At 39.1% G+C, this 14,248-nt stretch overlaps 1 protein-coding gene across 2 annotated transcripts in view; it reads left to right on the forward strand.

Moving 5' to 3' along the window:
- RELN (reelin) overlaps window positions 1-14,248 on the forward strand; it is a 298,002-nt gene that overhangs the window by 121,588 nt on the left and 162,166 nt on the right. For both annotated transcript variants that reach the window (XM_056339923.1, XM_056339922.1), the window contains exons 4-6: window positions 1,011-1,081; window positions 9,825-9,857; window positions 11,463-11,541. In XM_056339923.1, coding sequence (XP_056195898.1) covers window positions 1,011-1,081; window positions 9,825-9,857; window positions 11,463-11,541 — 183 coding nt within the window. The remainder of the gene's footprint in view (window positions 1-1,010; window positions 1,082-9,824; window positions 9,858-11,462; window positions 11,542-14,248) is intronic.

Consider the following 14,248-nt stretch of genomic DNA (forward strand, 5'->3'; position numbering starts at 1 on the left):
GTTGTGAAGTACTTCACTTAGAGAACAGGGATGAAATGAGCAATTGGAAATAAAGAATAACTAGCACTGTCAGCATTACAGCTCTGTAAGAGAAACACAAATAAAATTGCATCGTATTTCTGGCTGATTATGAGAAAATAAAATGACAAATCTTTCTCCATGGTACATTAGCCGGTCTGTTAACTGTGGGTCATTAGTGGGAAGTAATTATTCTTTAGACAAAACTGGTGAGATCTCAAGTATAGGAACTCTACATGCAGCTATAGGCGTATTGCTTTCTCAAAGATGGGGACAGACTGAGACCAGAGGAGACCAAGACAACAGTATGTTGTTCAGAAAGTGAATAGTTAGAGGACAGGCAGTGTGAAGGTACTGGGCTTCTCTCTTTGAGGGGGAAAAAAAAAAGAGAAAGAATGATGATGATTTAAAGAGGGAAAAAAAAAGGGGGGGGGGGGGGAAGAAAAAAAATATTGCAGGGTCTCCTTTTTTTTTGGAGTTGTTAGGCAGAAGCCTGGGGCCTAGAGCTTACTTGTCTCTCCCTTTGTTTCCAGAGAGGCTTTCTGGACATCCATTCACGCTCTACCTTTCTGTCAGTAGCATTTAACAGTACTGTCATTGCTATTGCCTGTTGGATCATATGACTATTAATTTCACAGGACAGCAGCTCTGCAACCATTTCTTCTGTTCTGCACTGAGACAGGTATGCTTTCTCAGGCATAGTGATGTGTTAGCTTTGCCATATGCTTGCTTTTACTCATGTCCTTCATTGAATTCCTGGGCCAGTGTTTTTTATTATCAACCTAGCCGTTTTGGTTTAGAAACTTTTGTTTTGCAATGCACAGAAACAATCCCTACAAATTATTCTATGAGTATGAAAGAATGCAGAAAGAAGAACACAGGAAGAAAGCAGAATGGGACTTCTGATTTGCTTAGTCATGCATATAGATATACATATGCATATATAAATAAGGATACTACATTATTTATTGTTGTCTTTTTTATGTTCACAGGGCTACAGCTACTCATAGGGGCCAAGTTATATTCAAGGATGCCTTAGCACAACAGTTGTGTGAACAGGGAGGTAAGAGCCATCATATTAAAAATATCTGGCAAATGTGGTTTTCCATTGTACTTGCCTGTCAGTGTTACTTATCGTGAAAGCTATTTTGTAGGAAACTTAGTATCGGGATCTGATTTATGTTCTTAAAACTGATACTTTCTTTGGCTTCATACTTCCCATTAGTTAATTTGGAACCACCTCTGTCCTCTCTCCTAAATGCTGGAGAATATACAAAAGTTAAAGTAACTCCTATTGCGTTATACACTTCCCTGAAATCAGCCTGCAACGACCAACATTTGTTTTTTGTCAAAACCACAAGCTATTTTAACCCTCACTGTATTAACTATAAGCAAAAAATGCAATATGCCTGCAGCAAAAGCTTTGTTTACCATCCAGCTCACACGTATCTTTGGAAGAACCTGCCTTCCCATTTTGTGAAAGTAGGCCATCTAATTTTTGGCCATCACCTACAACATCTGATCATTTTTATAGCTAAACAAAAATGTTTTACTTACATAAACTTTAAAAATCTAATTGTTTGCACAGCTTATCATATACATCCTTTTGATGAGTAACTTAAAAATAAATGTCCTATTGTCAGCTGTTGTCTACAAACAGTACACTGCTTTGAACCTGCTTCATTAAAAGTGGGAAGTAGAGAAGGTATCTGCCATTTTTGGTACAGGAGAGAAAGAAATTTCTGTGCTCATCCAGTTTTCTCCACAAAATTCCAATGATATTTCCATGTGAAAAGACACAGTGAAATACAGGCCATGTTTCTGAAACCGCTCTGACATAAACGCTTCAAAATTAGAGATGTGTTCTCATATTAACAGACAGAGAAAATCCCCCCAAATACATCTTTTGGGTGCATTAGAGCTATAGGTGTTTGTTTTATTCCTATGAATCTGGGAATATCTATGCAATGGCTTTTGCAATAACAACGTTGTGTTGGGAGCATATACTGAGTTATTCATACAAGGGACGAATAGTACCTCTGTGATACTGAAGGAAAATTATTTCAGTTTTCAATTTCAGTATTTGAGGTTTTAATATTTTAATATTTCAATGTGGAGTAGGAAGGGGGATTCAGAGACATGACTGAAGATGTTAGCTAACAAGCTCGGAAGTTGCTTGTGTTTTGAACGAATTAGAAAAAAACAACACAGGTGCTGGCAATCAGAAGGGGTTTATAATGAGCTGGATGGAAGGTGATTGTGCTAGGCATGTATTGGTATTTTTACTGTGTGGAAGGAAAAAACAGCTGGAGAAATTACCAAAATGGATTTGGTATTCAAAACAGGAGATAAATTGTAACCCCATCATGTGGGTGTGGAAGAGTAGTGTTTCAGTGACTAGTATAAGGGGATTTGGGAACAGAATTGTTGGCAGGACCACCATTTCAGATATGCTAAGGAGGATGGTTAGAATATCTCACACAGACTACTCGCTGGATGGACACAAGTCAAGAGCAGAAAAATTACTATTGCAGAGTCATCAACATAAAATGATGAAAAGCCTTAGAAGCAGATGAATTTCTCCAAAGCAGGGCTGTGAAGTGAGTGCATCACAGCCAGAGGCAGTCTGTGGTAGCCAGAGCAGGTAAGGGAAGGAGAAGGAAGTAAAAGACAGATTGGTGGCAGAGAGCCAGAGAGCTGGCAGTGACCAGCATGATGAAAGCTATGTGCAAGCAAGTTGAAAGGGAATATATGGCTGTCAGTGTCAGAACTGGCAGCATGGTCAAGGAGAATATGTGCAAAGCAACAAGATTTCTCCCTGCTACAGGAAAACACCTTGATAAGCAGAGACTGCTGAGTAGAAATCCATCCATGCAGGCTCTGACAGTCCTTTCTTCAGACATACTGTACCAGGAGATTTTAGTAGGAGAGCTGACAGCAGAAACTGTAATTCTTTCACCCTTCTATGCTTTTTACATTTCTCCAATTTTGGAGCACAACCTAACCTCAAATGAACATTTCAGCAATACTTCTGTTGGTTAGAACAATAAGTTGTGGTACTGTGTGCTGTCCCTGGGTTTGCAGGGACTCTGCAGAACAAAGAGAAAATGGGATTCCTGTATTGGTTGTGTGTGGAGAGTAAAAGATGCTGAGATGTGCCATCCCTGGGCCTTCCCTGGCTGCTCAGCTATGACAGTCCCTTTGCCACCTCCTCCCACCCAGCCACTGATAGCCACGTCCTGCATCGCTTCCCTGAAAGGGCCTTCAGCTTCCCCACTTGGTCGTAGTCTCCCACAGCCTCATGACTTTTGTATTTCCTGTGATTTTCCCAGCAATTATCTTTGCTTTATACACAGTCGCTTCAGAGACTTTCTGGATTTGTCTTCTCCAAAATATATATCACTGTGGTAACTGTAAACATCAGGTTTGACTTCATCAAGGGTCACCCAGAGGTACTGCTCTATGAGCAGCTGACAGTGTACGACAGCCATGAAACCAGTCTTCAGGTTTCCCTGCAACACTGATGTGCAAGCTTCTCAGAGGTTCTCTTGGTCTTTCTCCTGCATTTTTATCCTCACCAAGGCTTCTGTCCCCTTGGTTTTCTAGCTCGGCCACAGTTTTCTTGACTCAGATAGTCACCACCCTGTTGCCCATTGCCCTTCCTCCCATCCATTCCAGCACCAGGCTCTCCTCTGACCTTTTGTTCTTGTTCCTTTAGCAGACAATGCGCATTGCATTAGTCCCCCTAACTTGTGCATACTGTTACAACTCTTATACTATTAGGATTAATTTTCCTATTCAAATAAAAGAGAGTTTCTTTGAAGCAAACCTCAATACTATTAATGAAAACAAAGGATTATTTCAGAAATAATTAGTGAATTTATTTAGATGCAAATATCGTATTTTTTGCATCTAAAATCTTGCAAAAGAGCGAGGTAGGTTGACATTAATTAGGTTTTATGGTCTGTTTCTGGCCCTAAACATTACTATACTGAAATGCTGTGGTGAATGATGTGACATATTAAGTAAAGAAAATAAAACCACAGGGCAGCTTCATAGATTAAAGGATATCTTTTTAATAAGTGTGTTCACTGGAGATTACACCAGGCTTCATAATAACTAGTACAAAGGCTATGCGTGGTGATGTGAAAGTAGCAAGGAATCTCAGCAATCATGTTCACTCTGGCTGTCCACACATGGATGTGTATTAGAAAATCCTAATAGAGTTAATGGGATTTGTGCAGTGAAAGAAAACTGTAGTTCTTATTTTGAAGAGAGTTAGAGGATGATAAAGGGTAGTGTTAAGGGATGACAATGCCGAACAAGCAGTCCTATGTATAATATAAACAGAATAAGGAATGATGCCATAGGGAAAGACACCAAAGTAAGTAAAATAATTGCTTGAAAAGCTATGTGTTCAGCATATAATAAATATTTTTGGAAGCTTTGAAAAGTGATGTAAGCTTTAAAGTTTAGAAGAATTGTATTGGATATTGAAGAGAAGAGACAAAAATTGTCAGACAAAAGAGTCAATCCAGCAGAAATTGGCCAGAAAACAAAAACTGTATAAACAAAGACAGAAAAGATAGATGTCCTATAAATACTTTTAAGGACAAATAAGATGTTAATGAGTAATGATACTCACACCATTAATATCTTTAATTAACTGTATCTCTAACTTGTTGACCTAATAGCAAAATAAATGGAAAATAAGTTAAACTTATCATTGTACAGATCAATTCATATTTATTCCTGACTTGAGGAGAACAAAAACAATACATTAATAAAAGTAGCATAATTAAAATGGGGTTGGCAAAACAGCAGACCTGGCTGCATTGTGCTGTGGTACTCAAAAGAGTTTAGGTTTGTATGAATACAGCGATGCTGCTGGAAATACCAGCTTGTGGTACAGGGATGGAGGCAGCCGGGACTCGCTTCACACAACCCCACCAGCCTTCACCCCACACCAAGTGGGGTGCTAAAGGGTTAAGGATGCCATTTCCACAGTATGCTAAGTAACTTTGGATCAGTAGTACCATTCTTTGAAATAAGGACCATACTGAGAGATCTGTGAGCGTGTAATTTAGTTCTGACTGACTAGGGGAGACTCTCAAAAAAATAAAACCTAAGAGATGGAAAAGATGAAGGATGTTCCCTCCTAGTGCAAAATCATTCCTTTCAGCATAGTTCCCAGAATTTTACACAATCTCATACTCAATGCCACAAATTATAGGATTGGGATTCCTTTCTTAAGAAACCACTCTACAGTTTGACAGATGTCTCCATATGAAAGTAAATCCTGAGAATTGGCCCAGACTCTCTTTTATTTGATAAATTTTGCCTGAGTGTTTGTAGAAGACCTTCTAGGTGAGTTTTGTACCTTGTAAAGTGGAAGAACACTCTGAAAAAAAACCACAAAATGAATTGCAGGCTCTCAGGCTTGACCAGAGCAGTATGTTACAGAGGAGCAGACTGGAGTTCAGAGCTGACGTATTTTTCCTTGGCTTAAGTGTCAGCGAGAATAATGCAGCCCTCAGGCAACACATTGACTCTGTCTCCGGGGATGTTCAGTCTGTATCATTCAATAGCAACTTTGTTTACCAGTAGAGACAAAGTATTGGCAGAAGTCTAAGTAAAAGCATTAATTTCCTTCAAGGAGGTTAGACTTTTCCATAATCTGCAAAACAGAATATATCTCTCTCCATATCTTGTTTGTGATGAGTTGATGAGCAACAGCTAATGGATGCTGGTTGTTGAACTCTAAGCACGGTGTTTCTCTGAGAGCATTTGTGTTTCCGTAATTCACTTTTCCTTTATATTTAAAATAAATGTTCCGGGTTCTCAGAAAAAAGGGAAAAAAAGTCAATTTTCCAGAGAGTTTTAAGAATATTCTCTTATCCTGTATTCCCCACCTATCCCTGTACACAGGCTTGACCCCACAGATCTATAGAATATGGGTGTCAATAGTACAAACTGACATTGCTGGAACGTGTGTTTAATTTGCATTACGGTAGCTCATTTTATCTGAATGGAGACTAGTTTTGCTTAACTGTTAACCATTGCCACCTTTAATGATTTTGGTACTTATTTTTCCACTGCCATTAGGACCATCACCCAGTCTTTTTTCCCTTCATATATTCCAGCTCCTCTATCTGAAGATGACATTCCTTTCCCACTTCTCTCATATTTCCCTCCCTTCCAGTTTAACCAAAACAGGGCATATTTTTCTATTGGCTTAACCTTTCAGTAGCCTTACTTCATCCACAGAAAATGTTAACCTTTTACTCTAAAAGATGCCTCATTCTCCCTCATCCCATTGACACAGAGCCCCACAATGACCCCATTGACTTTTGAATTCCCTATTGCTTTCCTCAAGATTCTCACGCTTCCAGTTTCACTGTGGCCTTTTTCTCCCTGAATCACTTTGTATTGTACACTTTCTTCTGTGCTTCTCCTTACCAAAGGGATTGCCTTGTCTTACAAGGCAATCATCCTACATTTCCTTACATTTTCTCATATTGTATTTGTTCATGCCTCTTAGATTGTGAACTCCGTTGAGCTCTGTTTCCATTCTTTGCTTAGTACAATTCGTCTCTTGTAAAGCTCTATATATACTCAGGGTGCTAGTTAAAAATCAAATAACAAATTCTTTTACTTTTTTTTAAAAGGTACGACATTCTCATTTAAGCTAAGAGGCATTTTGGAGCCACACAAATACTGATTGTAAATTTACAACCACCCAACCATGTGCCTAAGGAGCATCTAAGAAAGCAAATTGTGGTTTAAAATATAGACTAAGACAGCCTTTCCCCCCCCCTCACTCTGAAGTATTGTAGAATTCTTTTTAAATTGTAAACATTTTATATCTTTGCACTGTATAGCTACTCCGTATATTTAATTTTTTTTAGCTTTGTCAGTTATGTGCGGAAACTCCATTTGACTTCAGCCACATTGTATGGTCTACTGTACAATACTGTCTTAAAATAAGTAGTTCTAGAAGTTGATGAAAAAGGCAGATCTGCAAATATTTTAAAACTACAACAACTGGTTTTGTGTGATATTCTGAATTAATATTATTTTGTGGACCTCAACTATAACACTTTGAGATCAACACAGTGCTGTTATGAAGTATAATATGTAATACAGAAATTATTCATAGGGAGATTAAAGTCTAGGTTTAGCTCTCATTAAACGTACCTTCACAGTCTTTTGTCATATTCAGCTCTGGAATTCGAATTACAAATCGGATGAAGGAATACCTAGGGCAAAAATTCTTGGGCTTCTCAGATCCTGTAAAGAGTTGGGAAAGAACCCCTCCTCAACATAAAGTCTTTGTTTGTAAGAGCAACCTTTTGTCCAGCATTCTTTGCTTAATTCCACCTCTAGTTTTTGAAGTGAATGTACTAGTATGCATCTGCACAGTTTCCTTCATTTCAGTCTATTGAAAAGCAGTTTTGTTTTGCAATATTCTATGCGTATAATCAAAGAGCTATTTTAGGAAAAATTCTCAGGTTTCAATTTATTTCAATTTTGTATTCTTTAATCACATGGACAGCCAGTTATACTTTAAAAAATGCTGAAGTCAAAGGAGTTTGCAATTTTAAAGATTTCAGGTTTGTGCTATATGTGTACCTTTTGGCTAAATGCTGAAATTTCACATAAAATATTCAGAAAGTATAGCTAGTGACTGTGTGTATCCTATACTGGACCATCTTCCACAGAAAGTCTCTTCCAAAGAGCAATGCCAAGCGACCTGAGACGAATGATTATCTAGTCTTTCATTTTTATTTTGAGGTCTGAACCACTGTCATCGGAGAGGAAGGTATCTGTCAATTAAGTTACTCTCAAAGGCCAATGAAATTTGCTTGGGCAACTAATGAGTCTGCCCATGATGTGGCCTGATGTGACCATCCTCCTCATAGATGAGCACTAGCAGAGTGGCCCTCAGCCACACCTGTGTTCACAATGCATCATCTCTTAGTAAAGATCTGGAACTAATGAAAAGCAGCCATACAGAGCATCAGAGACAGGGGTCTTATTTTAAGCTTAATCTCTTACAACGTCAGGAGTATTTAAAATTCCATGCCATAAAGTGCTTCTTTTCCTACAGGCAGAATCCAGAATGGTATACATTGCTCAATCTGGGAAGTAATTCAGTTAATCCAGTTTAATCTATTTCTTCTGTGCAAACATTTTTTAAAGGTTTTCTAGAGAAATTTTTACATGCCTCCATGGAGAAAAACAGTGCCTGGGACTGCAGGGGACAAATGCAGTCTTTTCCTGTGTAGTATCCACCAGTGCAGCCCAGCGTTAACCTGGAGGCAGTGCCAAGTGTAATGTGCAAATAGAGTTGTAGTGCTCCAGATTTTTTTCTGTCAAGGTATGAGGTCTTGGCCATTGCAAATCCAGACTGCTTGCCATTCTTTTCTGGTCTGCAGATAACTCAGTTGTTTTTTTCTCAGTCTTCATAATCACCAACTTCCCCATGAAACGTTGCAATTTCATTACAGAATGTCACGCCTCCATGCAAACCCAGTGTTTAAGAAGAAAGCAGGAAGAGAAAAACAAAATTCTTGAGATTTGTGTTGGACTTTCTATTCAAATGACTATCTGTGAGGGCTCTACACAGATTGCTGCATTCATCTTTATGCTTATTTTTAATCTATCTTTCATTTGTCAGATGTTATGACAGAAATTGCAGTACTTCAGTAAATTTTGCAAATATGCTAAAGAAATCAGGAGTACTGATACAATTTAGGTCAGTGCCCAACAAGAAATACAGAATCATCAAAAAAATCCTGGTTTCAAAAATTCTTTTTTTTTTTGGTGTTCTATTTACCGAAGTACAAAATACATCTAGAAATACAACTTCATGGGCGAGGTGCTGAGAAGCGAAAGATGTGGCAGTTCCCCAGGAGCTTGCTTATATGTACCCTCTGTGCCTCGGCAAAAGAGGTGTAACTTACTTTGGATTTAAGATTGGACAAGGCTATGCATGTAGTAGCTATCACGGAGTATCTAGCAGGCTGTGTAGCCAGGTCCTAGACTTCCCCATCTTTTTTATGTAGCTATGCCCTTTCAGATACATTCTGTGTTCGGTTGTGTAATGTTACACCCAGTCTCCTGTTGCAAAGTGTTAGGAGAATAAGGAAGTTTTGTCATTTTACACACATGCCAACCATGCAGGGTGTCATCATGATATTCTGCTGTTTCTTGGAAGACAAAGACCTACTGGGGCATTGATTTAGCAATGCATGTGAAAATGTGCTTTAAAATAAGGGTTTGATTCTGTGATTTGCAGAGTTACTGTTACTTGTTACAGTTGTAATCTGTTACTTGTTGCACTAGGAATACCAGGATTTTTTCTCCCAACAATATAACCAGTAAAATGTTGTCCGGTGTAGTATAAATGGTCAGTTGTGGCATTTTTGCCTTGTCTGGGCTATTTCTTTTGTTCAGCCTAATTCCCACTCTCTTCATCAATCACTGAATTACTGAATCTTAATCCAAATTATTTCTAATATAGGTCATAATCCTAGACTGGAAGTGATCTTTCTTACCTTGCTGTACAACTATTTCTGTCTTTCATTTATTACTGATGATTAATTAATTAGAGAATATTTTTTCCTATTATATTTTTATAACTTTTGGTGTGTATCACATTTTTCATAATTAAATTGTCAGGATAGTTGACTTAGGAGAACATGTACAGTACAATTTGTTTTATGTTGAATTGATTTTTAATGCTGCAATTAAGCCCTGATCATAGAAGATATTCATGCATTGTGTGTCTTTGTTCTCTGCAGCCCCGACAGAAGCTCCCTTACATCCTCACCTAGGTAGGTGATTTGTCATTCTTATTACTAAAACTCAGAATCCCTAACTTTATTATAATAAACAATCTGTAAGGTCATATGAAACTAGCTCTGGGGAATTCAAATAAAAATGAGACTCATATAAAATCAGTTGAATTATGTCTAATTCTGATTAGTTGGTTTTTCATTGTGATTTTTATTGCTGTTTATGTATTGCCCTTGAGCCCTTGCAGTGCGAGTATACCATGCTGCAGAGCTTTTCTTCCTAGCTGTGTATTGCAGCATTTGTTTGGCTGAGGACCAGGGCTGCTGAAGCACCTCTGCTATGGAGACAGGCTGAGAGAGTTGGGGTTGTTCAGCCTGGAGGAGAGAAGGCTCTGGGAGACCTTAGAGCAGCCTCCAGTACCTAAAGGGGCCAACAGCAGAGCTGGAGAGGGACTTTTTACAAGGGCATGCGGTGATAGGACAAGGGAAAATGGCTTTAAACTGAAAGAAAGTAAATTTATGTTAGATAGGAGGAAGAAGTTATTTTCCTGTGAGGGTGGTGAGACACTGGCACAGGTTGCCCAGAGAAGCTGTGGCTGCCCCATCCCTGGCAGTGTTCCAGGCCAGGCTGGATGGGGCTTTGAACAACCTGGTCTAGTGGCAGGTGTCCCTGCCCATGGCTGCGGGGTTGGAACTAGATGATCTTTAAGGTCCCTTCCAACCCAAACCATTCCATGATGCTTTGTCCCATAACCCCCAGTGTGAGACAGCACTGTCACACCTGTGCTGAGTCACTGGGAGGATGGTTTTGTCCTAGTGCACGTCCAAGGTGCACCCAGGAGCAGGGCACTGCTTCTCCTGCTCTCCAAGCAGGACATGGAGCACACATCAGACCTGTGTTGCAATTTGATTAGTCCGGGACAGAATCTGGCATTCTTGCTCAGTCTGAATAGCAGATGACAGCTACTTCATTTATTTGAGTATTTGTAGAAAAGTGTCTGTCCAATACAAATACATGTGCCAAAGTTTTGGGATTTTTTTTTATCATCGTATGTAAATGATACAGGAAATCTAGGGGGAAAATCAGGGCCTCAAACTTGCAGACTGATGGTTAGAAACATTTGTGTAACATAGCCCAGTTTATATTCCTTAAATCAGCTGACCTTTACTGCCAGCTCCACTGATAGCAGCAAAGAAATTCCAGTGAGCTCATAGATTTTTGCTTATGAGTTATCAGAATTAACCCCCTGCCCATTAGAAGTGTAGTACACTCACTAGGACATCTCCCTGCTTGTGCCAGTGTTTCAAAAATCTGGATTCAGAATATTTTTTTTCTGACCATTCAGAACAACAAACAATTTGGAACAAAAGTTCTTAAAACATTTGGTATGTACTTGATGTCTGCATCTTTTCATAGTCATTGCACTTTGGTGATAGATTGGGACATGTCTTACTTTTATGTGGTACTATTATGATCCAGAGTAAGCAAAAACCCCTTGTAACTGGGAATACCCTGCTTTTGTAACTAGTGTACTTTAAAAAGCTGATTTTTTTCATTTTACAATGCATTGCTTTAGTCCTAAGTAGAAAACACTGGGTGATTACACTGCATTATTTTCATACAGTGTTTTCATTTCTTTGTAGCTGAAATTCACAGTGACAGCATTATCCTACGAGATGACTTTGACTCTTACCATCAGCAAGAACTGAATCCTGCTATGTGGTAAGTTTCAGACTTCTGCTTTCTTTTGTACACATTTGAGCAAATTAAAACATTTTGGTTATTATAGTGAAGTATTTGTATTATATTAATTACTAGATACCTCAGCTCACATTGGTGTAAGCCTTTGTGTGTCTTTGCTCCATTGGGGTCTAAATATAGTAGTTTATTAATTAATTGACTAATGAGTGACTGAGAAATTGAGTGAAAAATTCTCATTGACTTCAAAATTTGAATTAATCCAAAACCAGAAAGGAGTAGAGCTGAGCTTAGCTAATGTTTTTGTATGAAGATTTTGATTTCTTGAAATCATAGCTTTTCATGAAAAATGTGATGAATTTCAATAATGAAACTTTGTTTTTTCAATATATTTTTTTTCATGTTCATGTCATACATATTTCTGGTGAAGCTAATAGGAAAAACTCCTTCTAAACTGAAATCAAATGTTTCCAAACAATTCAAAAGAAAAAATTAACTGGAATTGAATGTCTCCACCTAATTTTCAGCTGCTAAAAATCCCAGAATCACAGAATGGTTGGGGTTGGAAGGGACCTGTGGAGATCATCTAGTCCCGCCCCTGCTAAAGCAGCTTCTCCTACAGCAGGTTGTGCAGAGTCAGTCCAGGCAGGTTTTGAGTATATTCAGAGAAGAAGACCCACAGCCTCTCTGGGCAGCCTGTGCCAGTGCTCTGTCACCCTCAGGGTAAAGAAGTTTTTCCTTCTATTCAGGTGGAACTCGCTGTGTTGCACTTGGTGCCCATTGCCCCTTGTCCTGCCGCTGGGTACCACTGAAGAACCTGGCCCCGTCCTCTTGACACCCACCCTTAAGATGTTTGTATGCATGGATAAGATCCCCTCCAGGTCTTCTTTTCCCCAGGTGAAACAGTCCCAGCTCCCTCAGCCTTTCCTCATAAGGGAGATGCTCCAGTTCCCTATTCAACTCTGCAGCCCTGCGCTGGCCCCTCCCCAGTAGCTCCTTGTCTCTCTGTAACTGGGGAGCCCAGCACCGGACACAGCACTCCAGGTGCAGCCTCACCAGGGCAGAGCAGAGGGGCAGGATCCCCTCGCTCGCCCTGCTGGCCACGCTCCTCCTGATGCCCCCCAGGACCCATTGGCCTCCTTGGCCACCAGGGCACCCTGCTGGCTCATGGGCAATTTGTAAGGTTGATTTTTTTCTTTTTTAGTGGAAAGCAAACTTTTTCAAAACTTTTGTATTGTGTAGGAAAGCAAAGCCTTCCCTTCCCAGCTCTATACAGCAGCTCCCAGTTGCTAGGTTTTTTTCATTCAATAGGATTCCTGAGTAGGGTCATTCATATTATCACAGTGTACATCTGAAACAGCAAGCACAGGTAGTTGTCATTCTTTAACCAGTAGATGATGTTGAAAAACCTCAGGAATCCATGTGCATAATAAGGCAAATATAATTTAGGACAGGTCAGGCAGAAGCTTTATTAACTATGACCATAGTTGAGAGAGCACTTGGACACCATCTCCCCCTCTGCTCCCATCTTCTGTGATTGCAGAGACCCAACCCAAACACTGTTTCAGAAAACAAGGAAAGATACAAGGAAAAAGCAATCATTTCAGTGTTAATAAAGTCAAGTATCTGTCTTTGGGAGGGATGGACTCCTTAAGTCACTGTCACAGTTCTAAGGACTCCAACAGTAAATAACAGGACAATATGGAGAGATGGCTGTTGGTGGAGCCTATAGGAGTAGCACACCCAGTGTCACCTTGGCTCAGAAGTAGGGAGTTGGAAACAATCACTGGTAGCTTTTAGTCAAAAGCAATGTTCTTTTAGCTAAGATCATGCTTAGCCAAACTTCTCAATCTTAAATATTAATAATTTTACCACCACAAATACCACAGTGATAGGGTACCATTTCATATGATATAGGTACATGCATCATCACCAAAGAAGAAGATACAGGTCTCTTATAGTATAAAACCGATGCTGTTCTGTATAGTGAGTATATCTACTGGTCATACTATACCCAGATAAACACATCAATTGTCCTTAACATGAAGTCTTGAAGGTTGGAGTCTCCTTTTTTATATGAGATTCTTACTGAGTTTCCTACTCCTTCCAATCCTATTTCATAAACATAACTAATTTTATTGATTTAATTCATGTAAGACACAGAAATATTTTCCTGGGTTAGTTAATCTTGTTCAAATAAATTCGTGACGGGCATTTTAGCCGTTACCTGCATTTGTTAGTTAGGAATGCATATGTTCTGTGAAATCTGAATTCATTTTCCTTTTTATTAAGGTCTGTCACAATTTTCCATCTGTGCAGGTCTTTCACAGTTCCATCATTCTATTTTAAAAAATTGTGTTTTATGGAATTTTATGGATATTTTTCTTTTGCACATATTAACTGTAATACTTTTTGATATGTGCCTACTATTTTTCCTCTTTTTGTTCCTTTTGTATCATCCCTTTAAATGTTTTTCTGGATAGATGCATTAAGGACCTGCGATACTATAATATAAAAAAAACCCACCTCTTTTCTTTATGGGAATGAATAGATCAAGGACTCTTAATGGGTTACAGAATAGCTGCCAAGGTAGATAGCGTTAGCAGCAGTGTGTTAAATGGACTTGAGTGGAAAGAAATGAGAGGAGGCATTATTTCCCTGCAGATGTCTCATAACTCGCAGAGGGCCTGTCTGTTGGGAACCTCCATAATTTATTTATCCATTGCTCTCT

Source organism: Falco biarmicus, chromosome 5, assembly GCF_023638135.1.
Source record: "Falco biarmicus isolate bFalBia1 chromosome 5, bFalBia1.pri, whole genome shotgun sequence".
Classification (NCBI taxonomy): domain Eukaryota; kingdom Metazoa; phylum Chordata; class Aves; order Falconiformes; family Falconidae; genus Falco; species Falco biarmicus.